The sequence below is a fragment of the Drosophila mojavensis genome, unplaced genomic scaffold (assembly GCF_018153725.1).
Source record: "Drosophila mojavensis isolate 15081-1352.22 unplaced genomic scaffold, ASM1815372v1 contig_80, whole genome shotgun sequence".
NCBI classification, from domain to species: Eukaryota; Metazoa; Arthropoda; class Insecta; order Diptera; family Drosophilidae; genus Drosophila; species Drosophila mojavensis.
In genome coordinates, this window is record NW_025318906.1 from 822,556 (window position 1) to 847,578 (window position 25,023).

General features: G+C 41.5%; 8 protein-coding genes across 8 annotated transcripts; 4 read left to right on the plus strand and 4 right to left on the minus strand.

Annotated features, from left to right (window-relative positions):
• Nucleotides 1-51: 51 nt before the first annotated feature.
• LOC6578287 (cullin homolog 1) lies at nucleotides 52-4,519 on the plus strand. The gene is made up of 4 exons (XM_002004166.4): nucleotides 52-215; nucleotides 1,139-2,271; nucleotides 2,454-3,497; nucleotides 3,575-4,519. Exons 2-4 carry the CDS (start codon nucleotides 1,396-1,398, stop codon nucleotides 3,974-3,976), a joined length of 2,322 nt encoding a protein of 773 aa, XP_002004202.2. The 5' UTR covers nucleotides 52-215; nucleotides 1,139-1,395; the 3' UTR covers nucleotides 3,977-4,519.
• Nucleotides 4,520-4,992: 473 nt separating this feature from the next.
• On the minus strand, nucleotides 4,993-7,232 carry LOC6578288 (probable lysine-specific demethylase 4A). The gene is made up of 4 exons (XM_002004167.4): nucleotides 7,166-7,232; nucleotides 6,670-7,031; nucleotides 5,743-6,609; nucleotides 4,993-5,685 (listed from the first exon to the last, which is right to left on the minus strand). Exons 2-4 carry the CDS (start codon nucleotides 6,921-6,923, stop codon nucleotides 5,295-5,297), a joined length of 1,512 nt encoding a protein of 503 aa, XP_002004203.1. The 5' UTR covers nucleotides 6,924-7,031; nucleotides 7,166-7,232; the 3' UTR covers nucleotides 4,993-5,294.
• Nucleotides 7,233-7,949: 717 nt separating this feature from the next.
• On the plus strand, nucleotides 7,950-12,911 carry LOC6578289 (putative inorganic phosphate cotransporter). Its single transcript, XM_002004168.4, has 4 exons — nucleotides 7,950-8,048; nucleotides 11,014-11,223; nucleotides 11,489-11,943; nucleotides 12,044-12,911. Exons 1-4 carry the CDS (start codon nucleotides 8,012-8,014, stop codon nucleotides 12,776-12,778), a joined length of 1,437 nt encoding a protein of 478 aa, XP_002004204.1. The 5' UTR covers nucleotides 7,950-8,011; the 3' UTR covers nucleotides 12,779-12,911.
• Nucleotides 12,912-13,328: 417 nt separating this feature from the next.
• LOC6578290 lies at nucleotides 13,329-14,837 on the minus strand. Its single transcript, XM_002004169.4, has 4 exons — nucleotides 14,707-14,837; nucleotides 14,514-14,646; nucleotides 14,110-14,258; nucleotides 13,329-14,040 (listed from the first exon to the last, which is right to left on the minus strand). The coding sequence occupies exons 1-4, from the start codon at nucleotides 14,835-14,837 to the stop codon at nucleotides 13,662-13,664; spliced, it is 792 nt and encodes a 263-aa protein (XP_002004205.2). The 3' UTR covers nucleotides 13,329-13,661.
• A 78-nt stretch (nucleotides 14,838-14,915) lies between these two features.
• On the minus strand, nucleotides 14,916-16,423 carry LOC26527883 (ribonuclease H1). Its single transcript, XM_015163063.3, has 4 exons — nucleotides 15,935-16,423; nucleotides 15,607-15,878; nucleotides 15,273-15,543; nucleotides 14,916-15,215 (listed from the first exon to the last, which is right to left on the minus strand). Exons 1-4 carry the CDS (start codon nucleotides 16,301-16,303, stop codon nucleotides 15,111-15,113), a joined length of 1,017 nt encoding a protein of 338 aa, XP_015018549.1. The 5' UTR covers nucleotides 16,304-16,423; the 3' UTR covers nucleotides 14,916-15,110.
• Nucleotides 16,424-16,573: 150 nt separating this feature from the next.
• On the plus strand, nucleotides 16,574-19,264 carry LOC6578291 (bone morphogenetic protein receptor type-1B). The gene has a single exon (XM_002004170.4). The coding sequence runs from the start codon at nucleotides 16,658-16,660 to the stop codon at nucleotides 18,284-18,286; it is 1,629 nt and encodes a 542-aa protein (XP_002004206.2). The 5' UTR covers nucleotides 16,574-16,657; the 3' UTR covers nucleotides 18,287-19,264.
• On the minus strand, nucleotides 19,255-20,547 carry LOC6578292 (tRNA methyltransferase 10 homolog A). Its single transcript, XM_002004171.4, has one exon. It carries the CDS (start codon nucleotides 20,443-20,445, stop codon nucleotides 19,471-19,473), a length of 975 nt encoding a protein of 324 aa, XP_002004207.1. The 5' UTR covers nucleotides 20,446-20,547; the 3' UTR covers nucleotides 19,255-19,470.
• Nucleotides 20,548-20,664: 117 nt separating this feature from the next.
• On the plus strand, nucleotides 20,665-24,958 carry LOC6578293 (ribonuclease 3). Its single transcript, XM_002004172.4, has 3 exons — nucleotides 20,665-22,150; nucleotides 22,206-24,506; nucleotides 24,573-24,958. The coding sequence occupies exons 1-3, from the start codon at nucleotides 20,734-20,736 to the stop codon at nucleotides 24,746-24,748; spliced, it is 3,894 nt and encodes a 1,297-aa protein (XP_002004208.1). The 5' UTR covers nucleotides 20,665-20,733; the 3' UTR covers nucleotides 24,749-24,958.
• The last annotated feature ends 65 nt before the right edge of the window (nucleotides 24,959-25,023 follow it).

Here is a 25,023-nt window from a genome sequence, read left to right on the forward strand (position 1 = left end):
CAGTGCAGCCAACTTTCTTGCTTACAGTGATGCCACAGTGCCTGCATGTACTTTGCAATGTTTAGCACAGTCTGGCAGCACGTAGCTTTTTTTTAGTTGGAAAAAGTGAATTGTACAAACGGTAAAAAATCGACAATTTAGTTAAATTAAAATTAAAAACATTGCAAATAAAAATTAATAATACAAGCGTAGCAATAAACAACTACTGAAAACAGGTAAATTAATCGAAATCGTTAGACTCAACATATTAGCAAATTGTGTGTGTGCCTGTGAAAATGGCGAACAAAAGATGAAGAAAAAGTACGTGTGTGTGCTGCAAAAGGGAAATCACGACGTCAATGATTAAACGACAGTGAAAAATGCTAGATTGCTAATTTTCCAAATCATTTGTGCTGAAAATTATATGAATAAACACTTGTGTTCAGACTGCTGTAATAAAACATGTTTTATTAGACCAATTATGCACATATTGTGTGAGTGTATGTGTAACTATATGTGCGTTCGTGCGTGTGTATGTTTACTTTAACAGGAAGTTAAAATATGCCTATTCACACTACACATGCAATACCACTTTTTCTTGCATACTAAAATGCATGCTTAGGTGTGTGCGTGTGTGTGTACGTGTGGATGCATGCGTATGTATGTGTTGCAAGGGTATTCAGTATTATTTTTGTTTACTGTTTTGTGTTATTTGTAAGTTTCGGAGTTGCCATATCGTATTACATTTTTTTTGTATCATGCTTTACTTTAAGCCCCAATATATGCATAAGCTCTCACACACACGAGCACTCTAGCCATATAACTGTATACTGTTATGCGCTATACCCTTTAAAATAAGTAGAACGGGTATTAAGCGCACACAACTAATGTGCTGAAAAACTTTTTGTAAGCAATTGCTTGGAAGTTAAAGTAAGGTTTGGATTTGTTAGTATATATTTACAGCTGTATATTTATTTTTGGTTTGTGAAGTTATATATGTATAAGTACATGCACAAATAAGAGAATGGCCTAATTACAGAGTAGAGCATAGCTGTTATGGGTTGATATGCAAAAGTAATTCTTCAATTGTGTTTTATTTTTTGTTTTAATTAAAAGTTCTTGGCCTACTTTAGTTAAATAATTTTCCGTTTATTTGCAGATTGATTTATATATATATATTTATATATAGACAGACATTTTATATCTCACCCATAAATTGTAAACACTTGATTTGCCAAAATTCCGACCAAAACACCCAAGACAAGATCAGCAGCCAAACGACGCAATCAGGACAGTCAATCCACGTCCCAGTCGCATGCGCCAGTTGTCATTCAACAGCAGCAGCAGCAGCAGCAACAACAGCAGCAACATCGACAACAGTTGGAAGGCAAACGAGATTTGCCATCGGCTGCCAAAATGAATCGATCGAGCAATTCTCAAACTACACAGCGTCTGGTCAATTTGGATGATATATGGAACGAGCTGGAAGGGGGCATACGGCAAATATTCGAGCATGAAAAATCGCTAACTCGCAAACAGTATATGCGTTTCTATACGCACGTCTACGACTATTGCACGAGCGTTAGCGCCGCGCCGAGTGGACGCAGCAGCGGCAAGGCTGGCGGTGCTCAGTTGGTGGGCAAGAAATTGTACGATCGCTTGGAGATCTTCCTGAAGAACTATTTGGAAGATCTGCTGACCACCTTTCAGTCGATTAGAGGCGAAGAGGTTCTACTGTCACGCTATACACGACAATGGAAATCATATCAGTTTTCCAGCACCGTCCTGGATGGCATTTGCAATTATCTCAATCGTAATTGGGTGAAGCGTGAGTGCGAGGAGGGCCAGAAGGGCATCTATAAGATCTATCGACTGGCTCTTGTCGCCTGGAAGGGTCATCTCTTCCAGGTGCTCAACGAGCCGGTGACCAAGGCGATACTCAAATCCATTGAGGAGGAACGAAATGGCAAGCTAATCAATCGTGCCCTCGTCCGGGATGTCATCGAGTGCTATGTGGAGTTGAGCTTCAATGAGGACGACAGCGATGGCACCGAACGCAAGTTATCGGTCTATAAAGACAACTTCGAAGCGAAGTTCATAGCCGATACGTACGCCTTCTACGAGAAGGAATCGGATGCGTTCCTATCCACCAACACGGTCACCGAATACATGAAACACGTCGAGAATCGTCTCGAAGAGGAGAAGCAACGTGTTCGCGGTCCCGAGTCAAAGAATGCTCTTTCCTACCTGCACGAGACAACGTCAGATATATTAAAATCCACATGTGAACAGGTGTGTGTCGCATAGTGTAAAATTTAAATATGAGCGTTCTAAATGAATCACTTGAATCCCAACCCCAAGGGTTTCACATGTTTCATATGCTCTAAGGAATTTATACTATTGTCCTAAATGCAGATCTATAGATCTACCTTGATATTGCTTAAACTAATAATGTTTTCCCCTTTATTATCTAGGTTCTGATTGATAAACATTTGAGATTATTCCACACCGAGTTCCAGAATCTATTGAATGCCGACAGAAATGATGACCTGAAACGAATGTATTCTCTGGTCTCGTTGTCGGCGAAAAATTTGGAGCAATTGAAGAAAATACTGGAAGATCACATATTGCAACAGGGCACAGAAGCTATTGAAAAGTGTTGCACGAGCGATGCGGCCAACGATCCGAAGACTTATGTACAAACCATACTCGATACACACAAAAAGTATAATGCGCTCGTCCTAACGGCATTTGACAATAACAACGGATTCGTGGCGTCGTTGGACAAGGCGTGCGGCAAATTCATTAACTCAAATGTGGTGACAAAGCCAAATAATGCTGGCAAATCGCCCGAGCTGTTGGCCAAGTATTGCGATCTATTGCTCAAGAAGTCATCGAAGAACCCTGAGGATAAGGAGCTAGAGGATAATCTAAATCAAGTGATGGTCGTCTTCAAATATATCGAGGATAAGGATGTCTTCCAGAAGTACTATTCAAATATGCTGGCAAAGCGGTTAGTCAGCCACTCGTCTGCATCGGACGATGCTGAGGCAATGATGATCTCCAAGCTGAAGCAGACATGCGGCTATGAATACACCGTGAAGCTGCAGCGCATGTTCCAGGACATTGGCTTGTCCAAAGACTTGAATGCCTATTTTAAGGAGTACCTGAAGACACAAAATATAACATCGGAAATCGACTTTGGCATCGAGGTGCTGTCCACCAACGCATGGCCCTTCACGCAAAATAACAACTTTCTATTGCCCTCGGAATTGGAGCGATCGGTGCAACAGTTTACCATATTCTATTCGGCACGACATTCGGGTCGCAAATTGAACTGGCTATATCACAAATGTAAGGGTGAACTGATAATGAATGTGAGTCGCAGCAATTCGGTCTATACTCTCCAAGTGAGCACGTTCCAAATGTCGGTGCTGTTGCAATTCAATGATCAGCTCAGCTTCACAGTGCAGCAGCTATGCGACAACACGCAATCTCAGCTGGAGAACTTGATACAGGTAGAGTATGATAGTTGACAGAAAGGAAGTGATTCGTGTATAATATGTATGTGTATTAATAACGTTTCTCTTTTTAGGTATTGCAAATACTCCTCAAGGCCAAACTGTTGACCTCAGCTTCCAGCGAAAATGGCTTGACACCCGACTCAACAGTCGAATTGTATTTGGATTATAAGAGCAAGAAGCGTCGCATCAATATCAATCATCCATTGAAGACTGAGTTGAAAGTGGAGCAGGAGACTGTCACCAAACACATTGAGGAGGATCGCAAACTTCTGATTCAAGCGGCGATCGTACGCATCATGAAAATGCGCAAACGTCTCAATCATACAAATCTTATATCGGAGGTACTAAACCAGCTGTCGACGCGATTTAAGCCGAATGTGCCCGTTATTAAGAAGTGCATTGATATACTGATTGAGAAGGAATATCTGGAACGCATGGAGGGAGCGAAAGACACCTATAGCTATCTAGCCTAAGCTCATCTTATATAGATTTATAACTATATATATATATGCGTTCCAAAATTATATATATATATTTTGCCAGCCCCACACTAGAAAAAGATATCCAAGTCGGAGATATCGATTAGAGAAGCCTGCCAATATTTTCCAAGATCTTTCTCCCCCTCCATAAATTTCACTCATCGATTTACGCATTTAGAATGCGTTGCATTTCACACTGAATATATAAAATCATTCTAAGACTTCTTGAATTTTGCGAATATGCCCTCCGCCCCACTTACCCCATATTTCTTTCAAGTGTGTAAAGGAAAAAAAAACAACATTTATAGAAATGTGCAAGCACAGAGAAAAAATTCATGTAGCTCTTCAATTCATTCAGCTATAAACATAATAATTAATGAGTTTTACTTTTAGTTCATTACATTTTTATAATTTCTTTCACACACTCATACATACATTAATGCATACATACATACATTTATAAATATATATTACGGAGAGACAAATGTTAAGTTCTACAATCGAAACGAAATATAAAAGTTGAAGCAGTTATTTAAACGATACGTTTAAAATCGGGCCCCCATCTCCTCCTGTTTTAGTGATATCGCAAAGTTTTTGGGTACCTATTGAACTGTTTTTTAATTTAATAACTCTTGTGTGTGTGTGTTTTTTTTTTAATTATATAAATCGGCAAATGCAACAAAACTTTTGACGATCGGAGCGTTGCAAATTAAATAAACAAAACATACTTAAATGTGTAAACATATTAAAAAATTCAATTATTCAGAAGGGAAAATATAATAATAAAAAAAAAAATATTAATCAAATAATATTAGAAATATATTAAAAAGTTTTAAGGCTTTAGAGCTTGAGATAGATGGCTTTGCCAGCCACAATGCACGTATTTTCCAAACTTGAAGCATCGATACACTCTGTGGACGTGGATCTGACACTCTTTATCAGACCCATGTCTAAATATAAGTATATTTCATACGTTTCAATGGCCAGTTAGACTGTATATAGTACATATATTTTTGATGTTCATGCTTCCATAGCTCATAGTTTATTATTCAAAACTATTTTAGGTACACGTCTATTCCTTAGACTAGTATTATAGGTAGGTTATGTTTATATGTTTCTTTGATTGTGGCATGCTTATAAAACTATTAACAATGGAGATCGTCAAAGCTTTTAAAGTAAAATCGTGTTTTGTTGCTTGAACAGCAACTAGTCATAGTCCGCATCCTTTTGCGTGGTTTAAAATTATACAGCCTTGCAGAGGCTGACACTTAAAAATATCCCCATTTGTGCCTTCATTTGGAAATGCTTCCTGCTAATCCTCGTCGTCTAGCGTCAACACCTTTGTCTGGAAACGCATTCGTTTCGTATTCTTCACAATGCCATTCGGGAGAAGATTGGTGCCTGGCTTCTCGCATGGCAGAGCGTTCCACAGTCGTTTAACACGCACCACAGCGACCGAATTGAAGTCATACTTCTCTTTGGGCGATGCGGGCGTTGAGGGCTGGGCATCAGTCACGGTGGAGGGCAGCTTACGTAGCTTGACCACAGCTTGTTTTAAGTTGGAGCAGCTGCTTCGACTGCTGACACTGATCTTATCCTCCTCCTCCTCGGCCGGCGCCTCCACATCCGAGTTGCCATTCACATCGGCCAAGGAGCAGCCGCGTTTCTGTCGATGCACATGTTTTGCTTTGGTTGCCTGGGAGCTAAAATGGAAAGGGATTTCGTTGTATTTAGGAATTGGAGCAGCCTCATTATCTCACCTCTCCTCAATTATTTTATATTCATTGATGGTGGGTGGGGCTGCGGCGCAGATCTTGCCGGGCTCCTCGGGATGACAGCCATAGTCCTCGCCCTTCAGCCAATTATCATAGCGCTCCGGTTGAAAGCGCCGGACAAATGTTTCCATTGATATTTTAACCATATCGCTACGACACTTACAGATGCTTGCCCTCTTGCCATACTCAATCCAGCGTTTGGAGGCAAAATTCGTGGACTCGGCACCATTGAAGCCATGATTAAAGCCAGCATGGTAACCAAAGGGAAATGTTATCATAATCTCCCCAGCTTCTTGAGTGATCTTATTATAGGGTATATTATGTTGGCGCAAGACTTTGGGACTGATCATGGTCATCTTATGGCGCAAATAGGCATTGCATTCCTGAAAGTTCTCCACGAAGGTTTCATTCGCCAACTTCTCCAAGCGTCTGCCGTAGCGCGGAGGTATTGCATACCAAGTTTTCGGTGCGCCAAAGTGCAAATAGTTGATCGAATATAGATCCATGTCCTCAGTGTGCCAGGCAAAGGAACTCTTCCACATGCCGAAATACAGATATGCCGTATTGACACCGTCGATTTCAATGCCATAATCTGTATTCACCAGATTCAATATGGTGTCCAATCTCCCGATGTTCCACACATCCAAATCTTCATCGCTCAATGTGCCCTTCACATCGGCTGCGTATAGCGGTGATATATATGTGATATTCTTCCAGTACTTGCGCTCTAGATCATCGTAGTCGAAGTGCTTTGGTGTTTGGTGTAGCTCCGAGTTGGCCTTCTCCATGAACTGTCTAAGCGTCATCTGGCGACGCTGTTGTATATTTATTTGCTGATAAAGTCCGTGAGCCCTACAAACAACACAAGTAAGTTGAAGAACTTTATGCCTCACGCTGTCCAGGCTCACTCACCCTGTTACCACCTGGCAAATTGGGGCAGGTATTGTCATATTTATATTCTCAATATCATAGCCTGAGCGACGCGGCTTCCACTCCACGGGCGGAATTATTTTGACCAAGCCAGCCTTATGTGCTCCACGTGATTCCATGTAATCGATGTACTCGGCGAAATTGACAAACTCCTCGTAGCTGGGACGGAAGGTCATGATGCGGGGCACATTATTTGTGCCGGCATCATCATCGCCAAACGATAAACGGGTCGACATTTTTTACAAAATGTAACACAAAACAAAATAATAAAACAGTGTTTGGCAATGCCTGTTGAAACTTCTTGCTAGCGAGTGCTGGATAATGTGTGCGGAGTCTTGACAGAGCTGTCATAAGAATGGCGCAAATTCAAATATACAAAAAACATGAGACTTTTAATATACAAAATTTTAGTTGAAGGGTTATATTTATATGTACTATAATGTTTAAAGTAATGTTCATTTGAACCGATCTTACGCACTTTGTGTCACTTACGCGCTTAGGCGTCATGAAGAGTCAGCCAAACGAAATAAAAGAGAAAACGAAAAGAAAATGGAGGCAGAGTGAGTGTATTGAACTTTCATCAAATCGTAGTGCTGGATAGCGCGTGTGCATCAGGTGTGTTGTTAAACTACTCAAGTAAATGGCGCGTTTCGAACAGCGAATTCAAATGGGGGACTCTCCAGATTATGGATATTTACATACTTAGTTGTTGTATTCATTTAAAAACATTTTAATGCAGTTATTTATCGGTATGAGATAAAACAATAAATGCGTTGCACTTCTTTTGTTGTGTTTTTTAGTTTACTCGGAATTTTTCTAGGTGTTAAGGTTTAGGTTTAATGACAGATTTCTGCGGAAATTTAAATTACTAAATTACACACTTCCAGCAGGGAATCCAGCTTAAATTTGATTTAGATAAGATAAAACATTACTACAAATACTTAAAATATGAGCTGCAGTAAAAATAATAAAAAATAATTTATAAGCGAATTAGCGGATAAAACATAAATTAATAATAAGGACATAAAACGTGTTTATGTCAATGCTTATATCTTTGACACATAATAAACCACAGTAATATATTTAAATTGCAATTAGTAATAAGATAAATCGCAATTATTTGTGTGTCTGCTTTATGATTTAATAGTCAAGATAATGACTAAAGTTAAACACGGACCCAGCTGCTATCTCAAATCGGGCATTCACAGATAATCAGAGTGAAAATGAATTCTTGGCGGCCGTATAAAAGGCACAGGTGAAGCCAATTCATGTTTCAGTCGAACAGAAGCGACGTGAAGTTCTAGTAAAGTATTTTTCTGAGAACATGAGCTACGAACCTACGACGAACAAGTGCACAAAGCGTAAGTTGAATTTTGTCAATGAAATGTCATTAAAAAGGGATTCAAATTGAAAGGCAAATCTTTAACTAATCTTCTATTGATTAGATAAAGTGTAAAATGTGTTTCATATAAGAAGAAAAAAAAAACAGCAATGCATAAGAAAACACCAGTTCATTGAGCACTCTTAGAAAACAAAATCAGTTTGTAATCAGCTGGAAGAGGTTATTGATTCGCGCTGCTGTCTGAAGAACTTGAGTTCGTCTAGTCATAACTGAACGTAATGCGGAACGATTCCTACGTATCAATCTCTTTTATTTGTTTTTATTTATTATAATGCTCGACCAGAAGATACCGTTTATTTACTAATCAGATGCCATTTTATACAATTGAACTGATCGATTTTAATCAATATCGTGACGAAATTAAAGCCTGATTACTATTCAATTTTGTAGTCATTTGCTTCAGTTCTTATACAGATGAGCGGACATCTGTCGATCTTAAGATCATCCTCTTTAACTCTTAGACCCACACTCTTAAGCTCTTATACGCTCATACCCTTAAACTTTCATACTATTATGCTGGTTTATAAAAATGTATGTATATAACTTCAAAGGCTCGTACATTTCGTCTCGAAGAGCCAATTATATATATAGCCATGTATAAAGCCTTGAGTCGCCACTTTTATAAGTCAGACATACGCATAAGCAGAAAGAGGGCATCAACTGCCTGTTGATAATTAAGCTAGACTCTTATACTCTCATTATACCCTGACACTCTTATACTTGTATGACATTTTGTTTATGCAGCTTCTCAGTTGATAAGCAAATATATAGACCCATATATGAAAAAGCTTTGTAATAACCCGTGTTTAAATAAAAACAATTATTAGTTTCTTCCCAAATTATACTTCATTTATTCACGCGTCGTTCCGTGTCCTGAACACGATCGGTTCTCGCTCTAGCTTCCTTTATGTTGGCTACGACGTACTCGGTTGTAACAAACGTGAGTGTCAGCTTATGTTTATATGGGCACAAGACATTTGTCAGCACAGCTTTGTCTTCAGGCAGATCCAATGCTTTGGCGCCTTTTTCCGAATCAATTCCGAAGGGGCTGCTTCTGTGGTTCCATCTGGTACTATGTTATATATCAAGACGAAATTTTGTATCTCTTTTTTATAATCTTTCCCTTTCGACCACGCAATTCAGAGGCATTTTACCAATGCTCATATTTTCAATTTTGCTAATCGCGAATTGCCGACCGTTATCGGTTATGAGGTACGTTAAGAGTGTGTTTACCGATCGTCTATCGTGCTATACTGTTGCCGGTGCTCTACAAGCACATCAAACATCATCTTGAAAGCAAGGCAGAGGTATGTTTTATGCCTGTCAATGCACTGCTTGCACCGTTAATTAGTCATTGCATATTGGTTTTTTTTTTTTTTTTTTTTTTTTTAAATTGAATGCATTGTTATAATATATGGGTTCGCGAAATGGCCTCTTAAATGCAAAACTGAAACTCAAAATTAAACAAGTAAGAAAGCTCTATTCGAGACTGCGCGACTACGAGATCCCCTGGACCAATATCAATCAATCAATAATTAAATTATAATTAAATATAAAATCGAAATTTAAAATAATACATATAATCTGATCTAATACATATAATCTAATATAATTATGACTTCTCTAAAGGTGTAGGAGATATAATATAATAACTTATTTTCGATAAGGTTTTTTGGAGAAAAACTCGATATGCGAGTGATGTACACGGACCTAGAAAAGAACAATTGCAAGTCTCTAGCTCTTATACCTTCTAAGATCGACACGCTCATACATGCGGAATACGAATGGACGGAGATACAGACGGGCAGGGTTAAAGAGACTCAGCTCTTCGCCCTGATCAAGAATATATATACTTTGTGAAGTTTGCCACACCTCCTTCTCCCTGTTACATATTTTTTTCAAAACCATTATACCCTGATTTCCCATTGAAAATGGGTTCGGGGTATAAAAACATAACCCACCACATGCTCAAGTCAATTGGTTAACAGTAACTTATTGTAATTAACTGCAGATGCTCGGCGCTAATTCGTTCGGTGACGTAATTAAGCTGATAGTTTAAAAACATTTTCAAGCACACCTAATCAGCTCGAATGAATACATAGATGAGAATATATGCAACATTCACAAGTCTTAGAACTGAATTAGGACAGTCAAAGCCTCGAATTTAGCCATGCCAATACACTACATAAATTGGTTTAATAAACATAGATATGAATACATAAAAATTACTGCTAGATTTTGTCTAGCCAGACCTGCTCTAACTCAACTATTCTGGTTTTAGCCTAAGCCGTATATCAAATATCTATCTGGAAGTAATATTCCATAAATATTTGTATATATGTGGATGATAGCGAAAAGATAAGTGATTCATGTTCAAATAATAACATTTACACTGTGATTATCTTTGTTTATTTTATATTTCTGATACGGCCTATATATGTATACATGTGCATACATATATTTCATTTCATAGAGTTACAATTCTCGATTGGCTTCCCTTTCGCCGACGCCACTGTGCGTGTTAAATTTTCCATCAGCCTTTTGTTTTTTATTGCATTTGCATTGACTTGCGTTAATGATAATGGTAATGATAATGACACAATAGTTGTTAATTATAAAAGCTGTTGAGCGTCGCGCTTACTATCAGAGCGCGCTTGAAACACAATTTGAATGCGTGCAAAAATAAAGTCTAGGATTTAGTAGAATATTAACTGAATAACAAATATTGGCATAATTCATCGACCAGTCAATAAGTAAAGCCGCATCGAAATCATACCATAGGATCACAATATGGTCTACTCACACAGCAACGAGAGGACACCACTCTTAATGGGAGCTCAACTAAGACATTTAGCTAGTAAATGACCAATAACAAAAGACAAACGAGTAATGATCGACAAACATCTTCTCATTGATTCCTTCAGCCTGCAAATTTGGCGCTCGCCATTTGCAAGCCATTTTCTTATTTGTGGGCATGATGATCAACTACTTCCAGCGGGTGAACATCTCGGCCGCCATAGTACCAATGACACAGCCAACAGCTGGTGCTCCTTATTACAGTTGGGATACGTCCAACAAGTCGCTAATACTGAGCAGCTTCTTTTGGGGCTATGTGGTGTCCCAGGTGCCGTCAGGTGAGTGCAACTGCATGCAGCTAGTATACTTCCCACAATCATGATTAAGATTCGCTTGATTTTAAAAATTCCGTCTTAGCTTAATACTAACCGTTAGTTTCTAGTGCTGTCAGCCATTCGCACCATTCGCATTTCGCGTTGCCAGAAAGTCAATTGGAATTTTTGCAACAAGAACCATAATTTGCAATGCTGCACAATTAGCGCTGCCACATAGTTGACTAGACCTTCGTTGCCACCCAGTTGAGTTTATTTGTTTATCTTGCAGGTCTGTTGGCCAAACGGTTTGGCGCCAAATATGTGATTTCGTTGTCAACGGCTGTCGGCGGCGTCTTGTGCTTCTTTCATCCGTTGGCCGCAGAAGGTAGCTGGATCTACATTTGCGTGCTGCGCGTGCTAACTGGCATCGTCCAGGGCAGCGTCTACCCCTGTGTGCACACGCTGCTCTCCAAGTGGGTGCCACGAACAGAGCGTGGCTTCCTTACCACGGGCACCTATTCGGGCGCCCAATTTGGCACGGCTGTCATTTTGGTCAGTAGTGGCCACATATTCGAATCTGTAATGGGCTGGCCGGGCTTGTTCTATATATCGGGCGGGTTAAGCGTGTTCTGGGCGCTGCTCTTCTTCTGGCAGGGCGCCAATGAACCGGCCACAGCGAAGTACATTAGCAAAATCGAGCGGGAATACATTGAGAATCTAACAGGCAGCAATAATACCGGAGAGGTGAGTGTAGATGATACTCTTCAAATCATAATTGCACGACTTGTATGCTCGCGTACTCATATTTATATATTTACTAATACATGTATAAATTGCTTTTCAGTCTCTCGCTATACCATGGAAATCGATCTTCAGATCGTCGGCCTTCTATGGCCTGCTGGCTGCTCATTGCGGCTTCACCTGGGGCTTCTACACACTCCTAACAGAGATACCCACCTATATGAGCAGCGTGCTCAAATTGAACGTCAAGTCGAATGCTTTGCTATCTTCGTTGCCCTACTTTGCCATGGGCATACTCTGCTTTGTGGTGAGTCCGATTTCGGATTTGCTTATCAATCGAGGCACCCTGACGGTGACGACGTCTCGTAAACTGTTCAACTCCATTGGTCAGTGGGTGCCGATGGGTTGCTTGATTGGGCTTGGCTATATGTCGGCTAAACAGAAGACGGAGGCCATCGTGCTGCTCACCTTAGCTGTGGGCATCAATGCCGCCTGCTTTTGTGGCTACCTTGTGAATCATATGGACTTGTCGCCGAACTTTGCGGGCCCTATGATGGGTGTTACGAATGGCTTGGCTGGAGTCACATCAATCGTAGCTCCATTGGTAGTGGGTGCCATAGTATCCAACGAAGAGGATCCAATTCAATGGCGTGTGGTATTCTTCATCACCGGCGGCGTCTATCTGGTCTGCAACACGATATTCGTAATCTTTGGCAAAGCTACGGTTCAGCCATGGAACGAACCGTCCAATACGTCCAGCACAATAACATTGCGAAACAATCTGCAAATCGACTCAAACACCTTGACTCCAAAACAAGGCAAAGAAGAACGATTTTAAATTTAGTTGATCTAGAGTTCTATTAAGCTTCTACGTGTATATATACTTTTCTAATATAGACCTAGTCTAAGTCTAGCATAGCATTATAATAGTTTTACAGATATAATAAAAGATATGTCTCCTGGCCTATAAACAAGTTTCCTCCAACTAAGTTAGTTTATAAGTCATATATAGGTGGTATAGTTGACTTTATTACAGTTTACTATACATGGAATTTTGAGAGGTATTTTGTTAGATATTCATACAAATCTTAACAAGATGAATGTGTTAATTATCTCTATAAATGTTATACTTCCGACTCTGTTCCCGACTTCTATGAGGTATAAAATAGGCATGTTTTACTCATAAACCTTCTTTGATCATATTGAGGCCCTAATTAGACAGTTTAAACAAGAAAAAAATTTACTTTTAAGACACGGGCTATAAACATGGCAATGGTAAATCAGAATATATAACCATACGAGGGCAGAACGAAAAGTTATCAAATTAAGAAAATAAAATCATTTAAAATCAATGTGTAATTTCAATTAAAGCTAGCCTAACAGGCAAATTATGATTAGGTTCGGGTAGTTTTTGTTATTTTATTTTTACAATTCATAATCATTTGTTGTTCTTTGGGTCTAACTACCTTCAACTTTCAACTCGCACCAGCGAGGATTAACTAGCTGGAGATAATATCACGTAACTTTCAGTCAACCCTCGCAGATACCCATGGCATTTGTCCCAGCGAATCGCAATTTGAAAATCGCGAGTCTTCAAGCATTTATCTCAACGGCAATATTTACAAGTGTCAACAAATAAAGTTATAGTATTATAAGTCTAGTCTGGCGGCAATTATCACACGAGAGCCCTAAATGCATATAAATTCTCGATCGTTAGGGCATTACTCAAGCTTTTCCTCCTGCAGCTCTTCCTCAGCAATTTGTTTATTAATACGTTTGGCTGCTTTTCGAGTGGTCAGCATAATCCAAACCGTAGCTCCCCAGCTAATGATGAGTGTGGCACAAAGAACTGGAACATAGGCATTGGCATCGCCTTTAGGTATCTCAGCTATCAGTGGTTTATCTATACTCAATTCCATATGTAATCGTTGCCAATTACATTTCTCCTTTTCGGTCTGTTCCACAAAATCAGTTGCGCTTTCGTCTAGGCAGTAAAACTTATCATATTCCTCCAGTAATGCCTTGTCAATGAGTTGCTTATCGTCGTTCGTACAGCTTATATAAAGTTGAGGTGCGCCTAGTTTTACCTTGGCCAAGGTGCTGTAATAGGTATATATATATATATGAAGAGAATACTTGTAAAGGTAAATATTGATATTGATGTCTTACGTTGTACGACTCGCTGCATGATAACGAAAATGAATGGGCAGTTGTATGGGATCTTTAATCTTTGTTGATCCACGTAGAAGTACTGAGAAGGGTTTCGCTTTTTCGGTTATAATTTCAACGTCTACGAATTTGGGATACTTCGCATTTAGCTGTTAAGTTGATAAATTAATTATTGTTTAATTATAAAGGAACTTCAGTTAATTCAAAATAGTTGAGATAATAACCAAGGCTATTTCTTCATGCACAAGTCTATATCCTACCAGCAATTATTGCAGGGCATCATTTGGTAGTAGTTTATAAGCTTATGCATAAGAAACATAGGTCTTTATATCTCATTGACACAGAGTACTACATTAGCCGTCCGACTCTTGATCATCAACTATTAAGGGTATCATGGGGCTCACCATTTTGAAACGCTGCAAATCGTCCAGCTCGTCGGTGCTAATGTAAACGGCCGCCGGCAACTGTTGCGCGATCATATATTCACAATTCAAGTTCGCTATTGCTTCAGCGAACTCTATGGTGTACTTAAGCTTTCTGTTTAGGTAATTTGCTTTGTATTTTTAAGCTTAAATGTGTTTTTGTTTTATGACAAACCTATGCATGCCCACTGGGTCCATTTCAATGCGCATAACGCTCTGGGGCGGCGCATGACAGTTTATGCTGTTTACCGACAGTGCAGCAATGAATATTAATATTGAAATTGTCGAATTTGTTATGCATTTCATTTTGTTTACCTAAATAGTTTTTAAGAACATTGCTTTTGTTGTTAGTGTTGACAAACGAAAAGCCAATAAGGCTGCAAACTTGTTTAAAGGCGAACTGTCAATTTTATTGGGCTGCCAACTTAAGGCAGAAATTAAGCGCGTAACTTAAAATACCAAAAATCACGTATTTTTGGTAATTATCTTCAACTTCATTTCCAATTTTTTCATAACTGTCATCCTAATGCAAACATTACTTGCTTAGTTAAATATATCTTAAAATTAGTTTAATATAAACTAAATATCTCTGCAATTTAATTCCTTGTATAATTGCGAGCCTTGTCGTGCTAGTTTATCTGCCATTTCATTTCCCTTGATGCCATTGTGTGCCTCAACGTAGTTCTTGAAGAAGGAAATGAGCTATAAGTTAGGCATAAAACAATTTAAAGCAAAACTCACCCATTTAACTTGAATATCTTCATTTTGCAGCAACTCATCCAATTCTTTGAAGTCAGCTACATTTTTAACAGGTGTCATATTTGGAAGGCACCAACCACGCCTCTTCCAGCCGGGCACCCATTTTGTTATGGAATTGATCAGGAACTGCGAATCTGTACTAATGCTGAGCTTTTTGATGCCCAAATCCAAGGCGGTTTTGATAGCGTATATTGCTGCCTGAATTTCTCCGACGTTGTTGGTTACACGCCCCAGCACAGGTTTTGCAGCATTTCTATAAAAGTGATTCAAGGGATTAAGTAAACAAATTATGTTCCTTTGAATAGGAGGTACTCACAATGGATGGTTGTCCCCAAAGTAGACACCAAAGCCGGCGCATGCATGCTTTTTCCCATTGCCTAGACATGAGCCATCTGTGTAGACAATCACATACCCTTCGGAATTCATCGTAAACTCAAAGGCTCCGAATTGTTTCAGTGCGACGACTTCTTCCACATTGGAGACGTGTCGTGGAATTTTCGATTTGGTAGCACTGCTGCTTTCAGCTTTACGTTTCCGATTGATTCCTGACTGTTCAGTAAATCCTTCTACCTCATTAATGGCCATCAACTAATGCGACCATAGGTAAGCATTTAACTCCAACAAATATTGCAAATTCTATTTACCAAATCATCATCTGTGACTTCTTGTTTTTCATCAATATCTTCGGGCCAGTAATCTTTTGCCTCAACTACATGTTGCTGCTTCTGCGGCTGCCAACTGGTTGGCGGACCTTCCTTTTGTCCAAGTGCTACAGCTACTTCATGTGGAGCGTAGGTTCCTTTAGTTCCTGGAGGATTTATAAATTCCTCTGCATCTTGGCGGCACTTAAATTTTTTGTAAAGGGCACCTTTGAAGCCTTTCACTTGTTGCTCACATTGCGTCCAGCTTTCATATATGCCAACTTTTCGGCCTTTTGCCACTGCGTAGAAAGCCATTTTGCGTTCAAATATTCTCACATTGTATTGGAGTTGAGCACACAGGAGTCTAAACATTATGTGCCTTAAGTGTTGTAAAGTGCTGCACGAGCGCTACCAGATCAGTGAACTATTGTGTATAAAGTTTTTATTTGTAATTTTCAATTGTAAATCAGATGAGTTGATAATCATATATATTTGAAGTTGAAATAAATGTAACATTAGTAATAGTAAAAATGTAATGTTAGGCATTATATTAATTGGGGAAAAGAATTCTTTGATGCCATCATCATCAAATATGGAATGTACACCAGAAATATGTATCGATATATCAGTGGCTCGATAGTTCTTTTTACGTACATCTCTAGATAAGAAGCTAATAAACGAAAATAAAAAATCTGTTTTTCCTGTGCACAAGTTATATCATTAATAATGTGCAAGGGAAGTGTTTCGTTAGTTTGTTCTGTTTTTGTGTTAATTGTGCAAATACAAAATGCCGAATTTCGCGCATACGAAGAGATTGCAGTTGTTGAACCTGAAATTGCAGCTGCAATCACAGCAAATCACGATAAGCGTAAAAATGCACGTTCGATGATTTGCTATTGCGATGGCAGCTGCCCGAACAATGTAAGCAACGGTACCTGCGAGACACGACCAGGTGGCAGTTGTTTCAGCGCCGTCGAAGAGGTATACGATGAGACAACGGGCACATATGAGGAGGAGCGCACCTTTGGCTGCATGCCTCCCGAGGATAATGGCGGACTGTTAATGTGCAAAGTGTCAGTAATGCCCTATTTACATGGCAAGAACATTGCCTGCTGTGACGAGAAGGACTTGTGCAATCGTGACCTGCAGCCAGATTTCATGCCTAAGCTGACGACCCCACCACCCGAACTGCCCGTTAGCCAACAATCCATTCATGTAGTCCTGGCCATCATTGTGATCGTCTGCGTGTTTATTGTGTTTTTCGTCGTATTGTGCGTGGTCTTCAAGCGTCGCAGCAAGCTACGCAAGCAACCACGCTTGATCAACTCCATGTGCAACTCTCAGATATCGCAGCTGGTCGAACAAAGCTCAGGGTCTGGTTCAGGTCTTCCGCTCCTGGTGCAACGCACCATTGCCAAGCAGATTCAAATGGTTCGCCTCGTTGGCAAGGGACGCTACGGCGAGGTGTGGCTGGCCAAATGGCGTGATGAACGAGTCGCTGTTAAGACCTTCTTCACCACCGAGGAGGCGTCCTGGTTTCGTGAAACGGAAATCTATCAAACTGTGCTAATGCGACACGAGAATATTTTGGGCTTCATTGCAGCTGATATCAAGGGAAATGGCAGCTGGACACAGATGCTATTGATCACCGACTACCACGAAATGGGCAGTCTACACGATTATCTCTCCACATCGGTGATCAATCCACAAAAGCTGCAGCTGCTCGCCTACTCCCTGGCTTCCGGCTTGGCCCATTTGCACGATGAAATCTTTGGCACACCGGGTAAACCGGCCATAGCCCATCGCGATATCAAGAGCAAGAATATATTGGTGAAACGGAATGGACAATGCGCTATAGCTGATTTCGGATTGGCTGTTAAGTACATCTCGGAGCTAGATGAGATACACATTGCACAGAATACGCGCGTCGGCACTCGTCGCTACATGGCGCCAGAGGTGCTCGACCAGACGCTGAATCCACAACAATTCGAGGAGTTCAAACGTGCTGACATGTACTCTGTGGGTCTTGTTCTCTGGGAAATCGCCAGACGTTGCTATACGCCCATATCGGGCACAAAAACAACTTCTTGCGAGGATTATGCCTTGCCATATCATGATGTGGTGCCTTCAGATCCCACATTTGATGATATGCATGCCGTTGTCTGCGTAAAAGGTTATCGACCGCCCATACCGATGCGCTGGCAGGAGGATGACGTGCTAGCCAGCGTCGCGAAGATTATGCAGGAATGCTGGCACCCGAATCCAACGGTGCGTTTAACGGCGTTGCGTGTTAAGAAAACGCTGGGACGCCTCGAAGCAGACTGCCTTATCGATGTGCCTATGAAAATTGTTTAGGGGAACTACTACTAGAGAGTGATCCCTAACTGAACTTTATTTTATATATATACAGTATATATATAGTTTTATGTATAGATTAGTTTTGCTAGCTGCATATTGCATTTATAAAGCAGGTTTTTTTCGTTCGTTCGGCAACTAGTTGATAAGCCCTTTTTAAAAAACTTTGTGCCTACTAATAACACAGGCCAACCAAGAATGAGAATATTTATGCTGCACCGAAACTAATGTAAAGATAGCTCAGAGTTTCACAAGATAAAATACAAACAAGTATATTGACTTACATTTGACGACCTAAAACATGATTCTTGGCTACCAAACTCTGTTGGCCTGTGTAATTGATCTTAATCTTAAGATTCGTACTGATTCGTATGCTAGTTTAAGTAACATTTGTTGTTTAGATTAATGTTAGTGTTAAGGTTCAATTGGTTTGCAAAATGCTTTAACTTTTCTTGGGAAATCTTTTTTGAAAAAAATCGAGTTTCAAAATTATTTTTGTGCCAGCTTACTTTTGAGGTAGAACTATATAATAAACCTAGGCTAAGTTGAGCAAGCAGTGAAATGCTAAAAAAAAAAAAACATATAAATATACATATAATAAAATAACTATATTTTTGTAATTTAAGTAAATGCAAAAATAATGCTGCCTTATGTAAAATTTAAAATCGACTTCACTTAGATATATATATATATATACAAATATAAAAAAAATGTTGAGCAGCTGCTTCAAATAGTTTAGGAAGCAATAGACATATATACATATGTATAGTTAATTAAGTTATTTGAAGGTGCAACATTTTAACAATTTACCTTTTTATGTGAACTAATCGAACAATTCACAATATTTCGTTTAGCTTTAAGCGCAACTAATACATTTTGTTTAAGAAATTACAATAACAAACGTTTCAATCTTCAATCATTATTTTAAGATTTTTATTTACAATTTTAATAATCGTAATAAATATTAATTTCTTTCAATGTCCATTTTTATTTACAAACATATACACACAAACAAATGTCAACTTGATAAGCTCAGTATCATTTGTAATCCATGGAGCCGAAAAAATAATCGATTGTTTTATAAAAGATTCCAAGTCTAGCTCTTGTACTCTTGTATTGATGAACACACAGCCATACAGAAATCTTATAGAGGATCAAAATAGGAATATTCTTCAATATAAGGGTCAACTCGTCATTAATTTCTCTCCAAGATCATTCGTCCTCTCATTTGATCTCTCAACTTTATCTTGCTCGTTCTCATTGTGTTTGCCATTTTCTTGCCCATCCGTTTGCATAATTTCCATGCCTCTGCTAGTCTCCTTAGCTTTGGCGCCCTTACGCTGCGGTATAGTCTCCAAAATTGCCTGCGTCCATCCCTGGTTGGCTGCCACACGTGTCAGAAGTTCGAAGACGTGAAAGGTGCTCAGTACGGAGCGTGTTTTCATGTCCACGTGTTCGCTGAGCGGCAGGCGAGCTGTGAGAAGTCCCGCACTTGTTGCACGCTGGTGACAGAGACCCTTAAAGTGATTGTGGTCGACCAAGCCGCCAATGACATACGTGTATCCGGGCAGCAACTTCTCCAATATCGTGTCCGATTCACAGGTCAGATAAACCATTTTCTGCTTGTCGAAGAGTTCAGTGTGCGTGCGATCGAAGTGGTAGTCAACATGCCAGTTCTCCCAGCCGTCGTTCTTCTTGAAGCATTCGTGGATGTGTCCCTCACTCTTAATGCCTGTAAAGTGCAGACGAAGCGGCCGGGTGGCACGACGATTAATCGTATAGATGCGTAGACACTGCTTTACACACTTGGCCACATCGCGCTCCTGCATCAGATCGTCGTAATCCAAGTCGATGGCCACGCTGATTGTGTCAGGACTGCTTTGTTTCTCGATTGCCGTTATCTGGCGGCGTTTCAACTCCTTGCGAGACGGACCCACATTAACTGGCAGCCCCTTGGCCTTGGCCTCCATTCGCTTCTCCTTTCGACGCTCGCGCTCCTTCATTCTTCGAAGTTTTCGTAACTCCAGCATCTCGGCGTGCTTTCGTTGTTTTTTCAGCTGGTTTTTGCTCAACGGTGTGGCGGGCGTGGTTCCTGGACAGCTGCTCAGAGTAATCTCCACGGGTTGCTCTTGGTTGTGTTCTTCCTCCTTTATATCCATATTGCTAATTTCTTTAATTAATAATACAAAATTTGATACGTTTGTTTAGCAAAGCATGTTTAGACTTGTATGGTTCGTTGGAACAACCTGTTATCGATTCTCGGTAAGCATCCAGCTCTAGCAAAACGACCACCTCAGTTCGTTCATGCGAACTAGCTTGCCACTGAACCTAGTCTAGTTACCTATGCATCCCTGGATAAACATATCTACAAGGGCTACCGCAAAAAGTACTATTGTGATCAGTTTTCGCGAAGAAGTTGAGCTGAAAAGGGCTCTGGCTAGAAAATTATGTACCAGCCACCTCTGCCGCCGCCGCAAGATGTGCCCACACAACCTCCACCACCTCCGCCACCAGCTGAAGCCATAGAATTGCCCCCAACAGGCCTAACTCATGATGGCCAACCGGTTAACATTGAAGCACCTCCGCCGACTAACTTCGATTATGCACAGCACCCATGGAGTGTGAACGATGCTTACAATTCGCAAGGTTCATCTATGAATTATGGCAAATATGACGCCACAGCTTATGCGCCATATGCAGCAGCACCTCCGCCGCCACCGACATATTCAGCCAACGCAGCTCCTTATTATTATGGGAATTATGGCTATCCTGAGAGCTATGCAGCACCGCCATCCAATTACGGAGCCAAGCCGTCCAGCTCTGGCTATGACTCCAGATCTGATTACAGACAGGGCAATTACTCCTACAATTATCGTCCGCCCAGTCACAACTATTACCCTAATAATTATCAGAAAAACTATGGCGGCTATAACTATAACAATCGCTATGAACAGAGGTATTATAATCCACGGCAGTCCTATCATGCCAACCAAAGGATTCCCAAGAGCATGCCCAACGAGGCGGCAAACACACCCAAGATGGAAACGGAACGGGACCGTCTCTTGCGTCAGTGGTGTTCAAACTACTGTGAGAAGTCCGAGGACTACATAAAGAAAATGAATGCCTTGATCGAAGCAGAGGCGCCTGCCGAATCCTGGGTGCGCTCATCGCCTGCCGAACTCTACTACGAGCGCACAAAGACCGAGCACGAGGTGAGGGCCAAGCCACGCCTCCACAAACGCTGTGAGCTATTCCAGCAGCAGCTCATCGAACGTGCCGAGAGAGTGAGGAAGACGCTGCCCGTCTATGTGCCGCCTGCGCGAAAGACGCGAAGACGTGCTTGCAACCACAAGCATAAATCGGAGGCGTGTTCCTCCAGCTCCGATTCGGATTCGGATGAGGATGCCTTCAAGATCGAGCAAGACTGCTGCATGGAAGAGCTGTCGCGCAAGATGGAGCACCCTCAGCGATTGCATTCCGATCTGTGGCACAACGATGCAGGCGAAATGAACGATGGCCCGCTCTGTCGTTGCTCGGCGAAATCACGACGCATCGGCATACGACACGGCATCTATCCGGGCGAGAAGGGCTACCCACTTTGCGATAAGGACACAAACAATGCGAGCAAACTTTTTCATTATCGCATCACCATTTCGCCGCCCACGAACTTCCTGACCAAAACGCCGACAATCATCAAACACGATGAGCATGAATTTCTCTTCGAGGGCTTCTCTCTGCTCTCCCATGTCCGGCTGACGGATTTGCCGGTCTGCAAAGTGATTCGCTTTAACATTGAGTATACAATTGAATACGACGAGGAGAAGATGCCAGAGAACTTTACCATTCGCGAATTGGATTTGTTCTGTAAGTCATTTCACGCCCTCTAAATAATATATATATAAATATGTTCTTCTCTTAGTTAAATATCTGTTCCATGAGTTATTGGAGCTTGTTGACTTTAATCTCATGCCGAATGTCGAGCAATCCTGTCCAGCTTTTCACTTCCTGCCACGCTTTGTGCGCGAGCTGCCGGACAATGGCAAAGAAGTGCTGGCCATGTGCGAGGTATTGAAGTATCTGCTGGATAACTCAGCGGAGCTGGTGGAACCGCAGCAGCTGCAGCACCTGAACGACATAAGCCAACATGAATGGCAAAAGTATGTAGATTACATCAAGGGCATGCTGGTCACAAAGCCTGGCTATAAGCCCTGCTCGCTGCGTGTCGATCAGTTGGACCGAAATAATTCCGATCTACCCGAGTGCTTGGACCGAGAGAAGGGCATCTCCCATCCAGCGATTGTGCACTTTGGCATACGCCCGCCTCAGCTGAGCTATGCTGGCAACCCGGAGTATCAGAAAGCTTGGCGTGAATACGTCAAATTTCGTCATCTAATGGCGAATATGTCGAAGCCATCATTCAAGGACAAACGCAAGCTGGAGGACAAGGAGCAGCGGCTGCAAGAGATGCGCACGCAGGGACGAATGAAGCGAAATATAACTGTGGCCATCAGCTCGGAGGGCTTCTATCGCACAGGAATTATGTGTGACATAGTGCAACATGCCATGCTTATACCTGTACTAACTGGACACCTTCGCTTCCATAAGTCCTTGGATCTGCTGGAGGAGAGCATTGGCTACAAGTTCAAGAACCGCTACTTACTGCAATTGGCTCTGACGCATCCTTCCTACAAAGAGAACTATGGCACCAATCCGGATCACGCGAGGAACTCGCTCACAAATTGTGGCATTCGACAGCCAGAATATGGAGACCGTAAGATTCATTATATGAACACGAGGAAGCGCGGCATCAATACTCTCGTTAGCATTATGTCGCGCTTTGGCAAGGATCACGAGACGGTATCCAACATCACGCACAACGAACGTCTTGAGTTTCTGGGCGATGCTGTGGTTGAATTTTTGAGCTCGATTCATTTGTTCTTCATGTTTCCGGAGCTGGAGGAAGGCGGTTTGGCCACGTATCGTGCTGCCATTGTGCAGAATCAGCATTTGGCATTGCTAGCCAAGAAATTGCAGTTGGAAGAGTTCATGCTGTATGCCCACGGCTCAGATCTGTGTCACGAGCTGGAGCTGCGACACGCCATGGCCAATTGCTTTGAGGCTTTGATGGGCGCCCTACTCTTGGATGGCGGTATCAAGGTGGCAGATGAAGTGTTCACCGATGCTCTCTTTAGGCAAGATGACAAGTTGCTGGCCATATGGAAGAATTTGCCAGAACATCCGTTGCAGGAGCAGGAGCCACTCGGCGATCGCAGCTGCATCGATGCCTACCGCGTGCTCAAGGATTTGACCAGATTTGAGGATTCGATTGGCATCAAGTTTAAGCACATCCGCTTGCTGGCACGCGCCTTTACGGATCGCTCGATTGGTTTTACGCACTTGACGCTTGGCTCGAATCAAAGGCTGGAATTCCTAGGGGATACTGTGCTGCAGCTGATCTGCTCGGAGTATTTGTATCGACATTTTCCGGAGCATCATGAGGGACATTTGTCTCTGCTGCGCTCCTCGCTAGTCAACAATCGCACCCAGGCTGTGGTCTGTGACGATCTGGGCATGCCCAAGTTCGCTGTCTATGCCAATCCTAAGGCTGACCTAAAGACCAAAGATCGGGCGGATCTGCTGGAGGCTTTTCTAGGCGCCCTCTATGTCGATAAGGGTCTGCTTTACTGCGAGCAGTTCTGTCATGTCTGTCTCTTTCCGCGACTGCAGCTCTTCATCATGAACCAGGACTGGAACGATCCCAAGTCGAAGCTGCAACAATGTTGCCTAACATTACGCACCATGGATGGCGGCGAGCCGGACATCCCCTACTATAAGGTGGTCGAGGCGAGCGGACCCACAAACACGCGCGTCTATAAGGTGGCCGTCTATTTTCGGTCGAAGCGCTTGGCCACCGCCAGTGGCTCGTCCATACAGCAGGCGGAGATGAATGCAGCAAAGCAAGCGCTGGAGAACTCCCGAGATCTGTTCCCCCAACTCGATCATCAGAAGCGCGTCATTGCCAAGAGCATTAAGAAGCAAACAGGCAGCGAAATGGACAATGATGTGGACAAGGCAAACGATGATAAGGTGAAGAAGCCCAAGTATGCAGCGCCGCTGGAGGATGAATCGCATTTGCCGAAGCAGTATCGCATGCATGAGAATATATCCAGTGATGAGTTGCCAGAGGATGATGATGAAGATGATCAAGGCAGAGCCACTTGTAAGTACTTTTAAATGCTTCAGGCGAGCAGCTTCAATTGACTTGTTTCCTTCTTTTTATTTCAAGCGCCTGTTCATCTGCCAAAGCATCGAAAAGGCAGCAGGAGCCGCAGCAGCTCCAGTAGTAGTAGCAGCAGCAGCAGCAGAAGTGATACAGATAGTGACACGTGTACTACGCCAAAGCGTCGAGCGCGTCAAGAGGATGGCTCTGTTTCGCCAGTCTCTTCTTCCTCATCGTTATAATATAAATTAGATTTAATAATCTTTAAGATGACAAAGTAACATAAGCAATAGATAACCCCCATATGCCTATTCGAAAGCTCCTATATTTAGTATATAAGTAGTAACTATTAATTTGCCTAAAATATGCATTTTATTTTAATTAGTTATTGAATTTCAAAGGCAATCGTTGCATAAAGTTTGTTTAAATAATATATATACAGCTTGACCATAGAACTTGAGTTTTTGTTATGCCCTGTACCCATTCAAATGGTATAATGATTTTGTTTTTACTTATG

Bases quoted from the DNA above. Each gene is read 5' to 3' on its own strand.
- LOC6578287 (XM_002004166.4), top strand. From the start codon at position 1,396: ATGAATCGATCGAGCAATTCTCAAACTACACAGCGTCTGGTCAATTTG. The intron at 2,272-2,453 runs GTGTGTGTCGCA...TTTATTATCTAG, and splicing joins TAAAATCCACATGTGAACAG to GTTCTGATTGATAAACATTT. The intron at 3,498-3,574 runs GTAGAGTATGAT...TTCTCTTTTTAG, and splicing joins AGCTGGAGAACTTGATACAG to GTATTGCAAATACTCCTCAA.
- LOC6578288 (XM_002004167.4), bottom strand. From the start codon at position 6,923: ATGTCGACCCGTTTATCGTTTGGCGATGATGATGCCGGCACAAATAAT. The intron at 6,610-6,669 runs GTGAGTGAGCCT...TGTTGTTTGTAG, and splicing joins ATTTGCCAGGTGGTAACAGG to GGCTCACGGACTTTATCAGC. The intron at 5,686-5,742 runs GTGAGATAATGA...TTTCCATTTTAG, and splicing joins TATAAAATAATTGAGGAGAG to CTCCCAGGCAACCAAAGCAA.
- LOC6578289 (XM_002004168.4), top strand. From the start codon at position 8,012: ATGAGCTACGAACCTACGACGAACAAGTGCACAAAGC. The intron at 8,049-11,013 runs GTAAGTTGAATT...TGATTCCTTCAG, and splicing joins GACGAACAAGTGCACAAAGC to CCTGCAAATTTGGCGCTCGC. The intron at 11,944-12,043 runs GTGAGTGTAGAT...ATTGCTTTTCAG, and splicing joins GCAGCAATAATACCGGAGAG to TCTCTCGCTATACCATGGAA.
- LOC6578290 (XM_002004169.4), bottom strand. From the start codon at position 14,837: ATGAAATGCATAACAAATTCGACAATTTCAATATTAATATTCATTGCT. The intron at 14,647-14,706 runs GTTTGTCATAAA...TTACCTAAACAG, and splicing joins GACCCAGTGGGCATGCATAG to AAAGCTTAAGTACACCATAG. The intron at 14,041-14,109 runs GTAAGACATCAA...TACCTATTACAG, and splicing joins CATGCAGCGAGTCGTACAAC to CACCTTGGCCAAGGTAAAAC.
- LOC26527883 (XM_015163063.3), bottom strand. From the start codon at position 16,303: ATGTTTAGACTCCTGTGTGCTCAACTCCAATACAATGTGAGAATATTT. The intron at 15,544-15,606 runs GTGAGTACCTCC...TCACTTTTATAG, and splicing joins TTTGGGGACAACCATCCATT to AAATGCTGCAAAACCTGTGC. The intron at 15,216-15,272 runs GTGAGTTTTGCT...TCCTTCTTCAAG, and splicing joins AAGATATTCAAGTTAAATGG to AACTACGTTGAGGCACACAA.
- LOC6578291 (XM_002004170.4), top strand. From the start codon at position 16,658: ATGTGCAAGGGAAGTGTTTCGTTAGTTTGTTCTGTTTTTGTGTTAATT.
- LOC6578292 (XM_002004171.4), bottom strand. From the start codon at position 20,445: ATGGATATAAAGGAGGAAGAACACAACCAAGAGCAACCCGTGGAGATT.
- LOC6578293 (XM_002004172.4), top strand. From the start codon at position 20,734: ATGTACCAGCCACCTCTGCCGCCGCCGCAAGATGTGCCCACACAACCT. The intron at 22,151-22,205 runs GTAAGTCATTTC...TTCTTCTCTTAG, and splicing joins TCGCGAATTGGATTTGTTCT to TTAAATATCTGTTCCATGAG. The intron at 24,507-24,572 runs GTAAGTACTTTT...TTTTATTTCAAG, and splicing joins TGATCAAGGCAGAGCCACTT to CGCCTGTTCATCTGCCAAAG.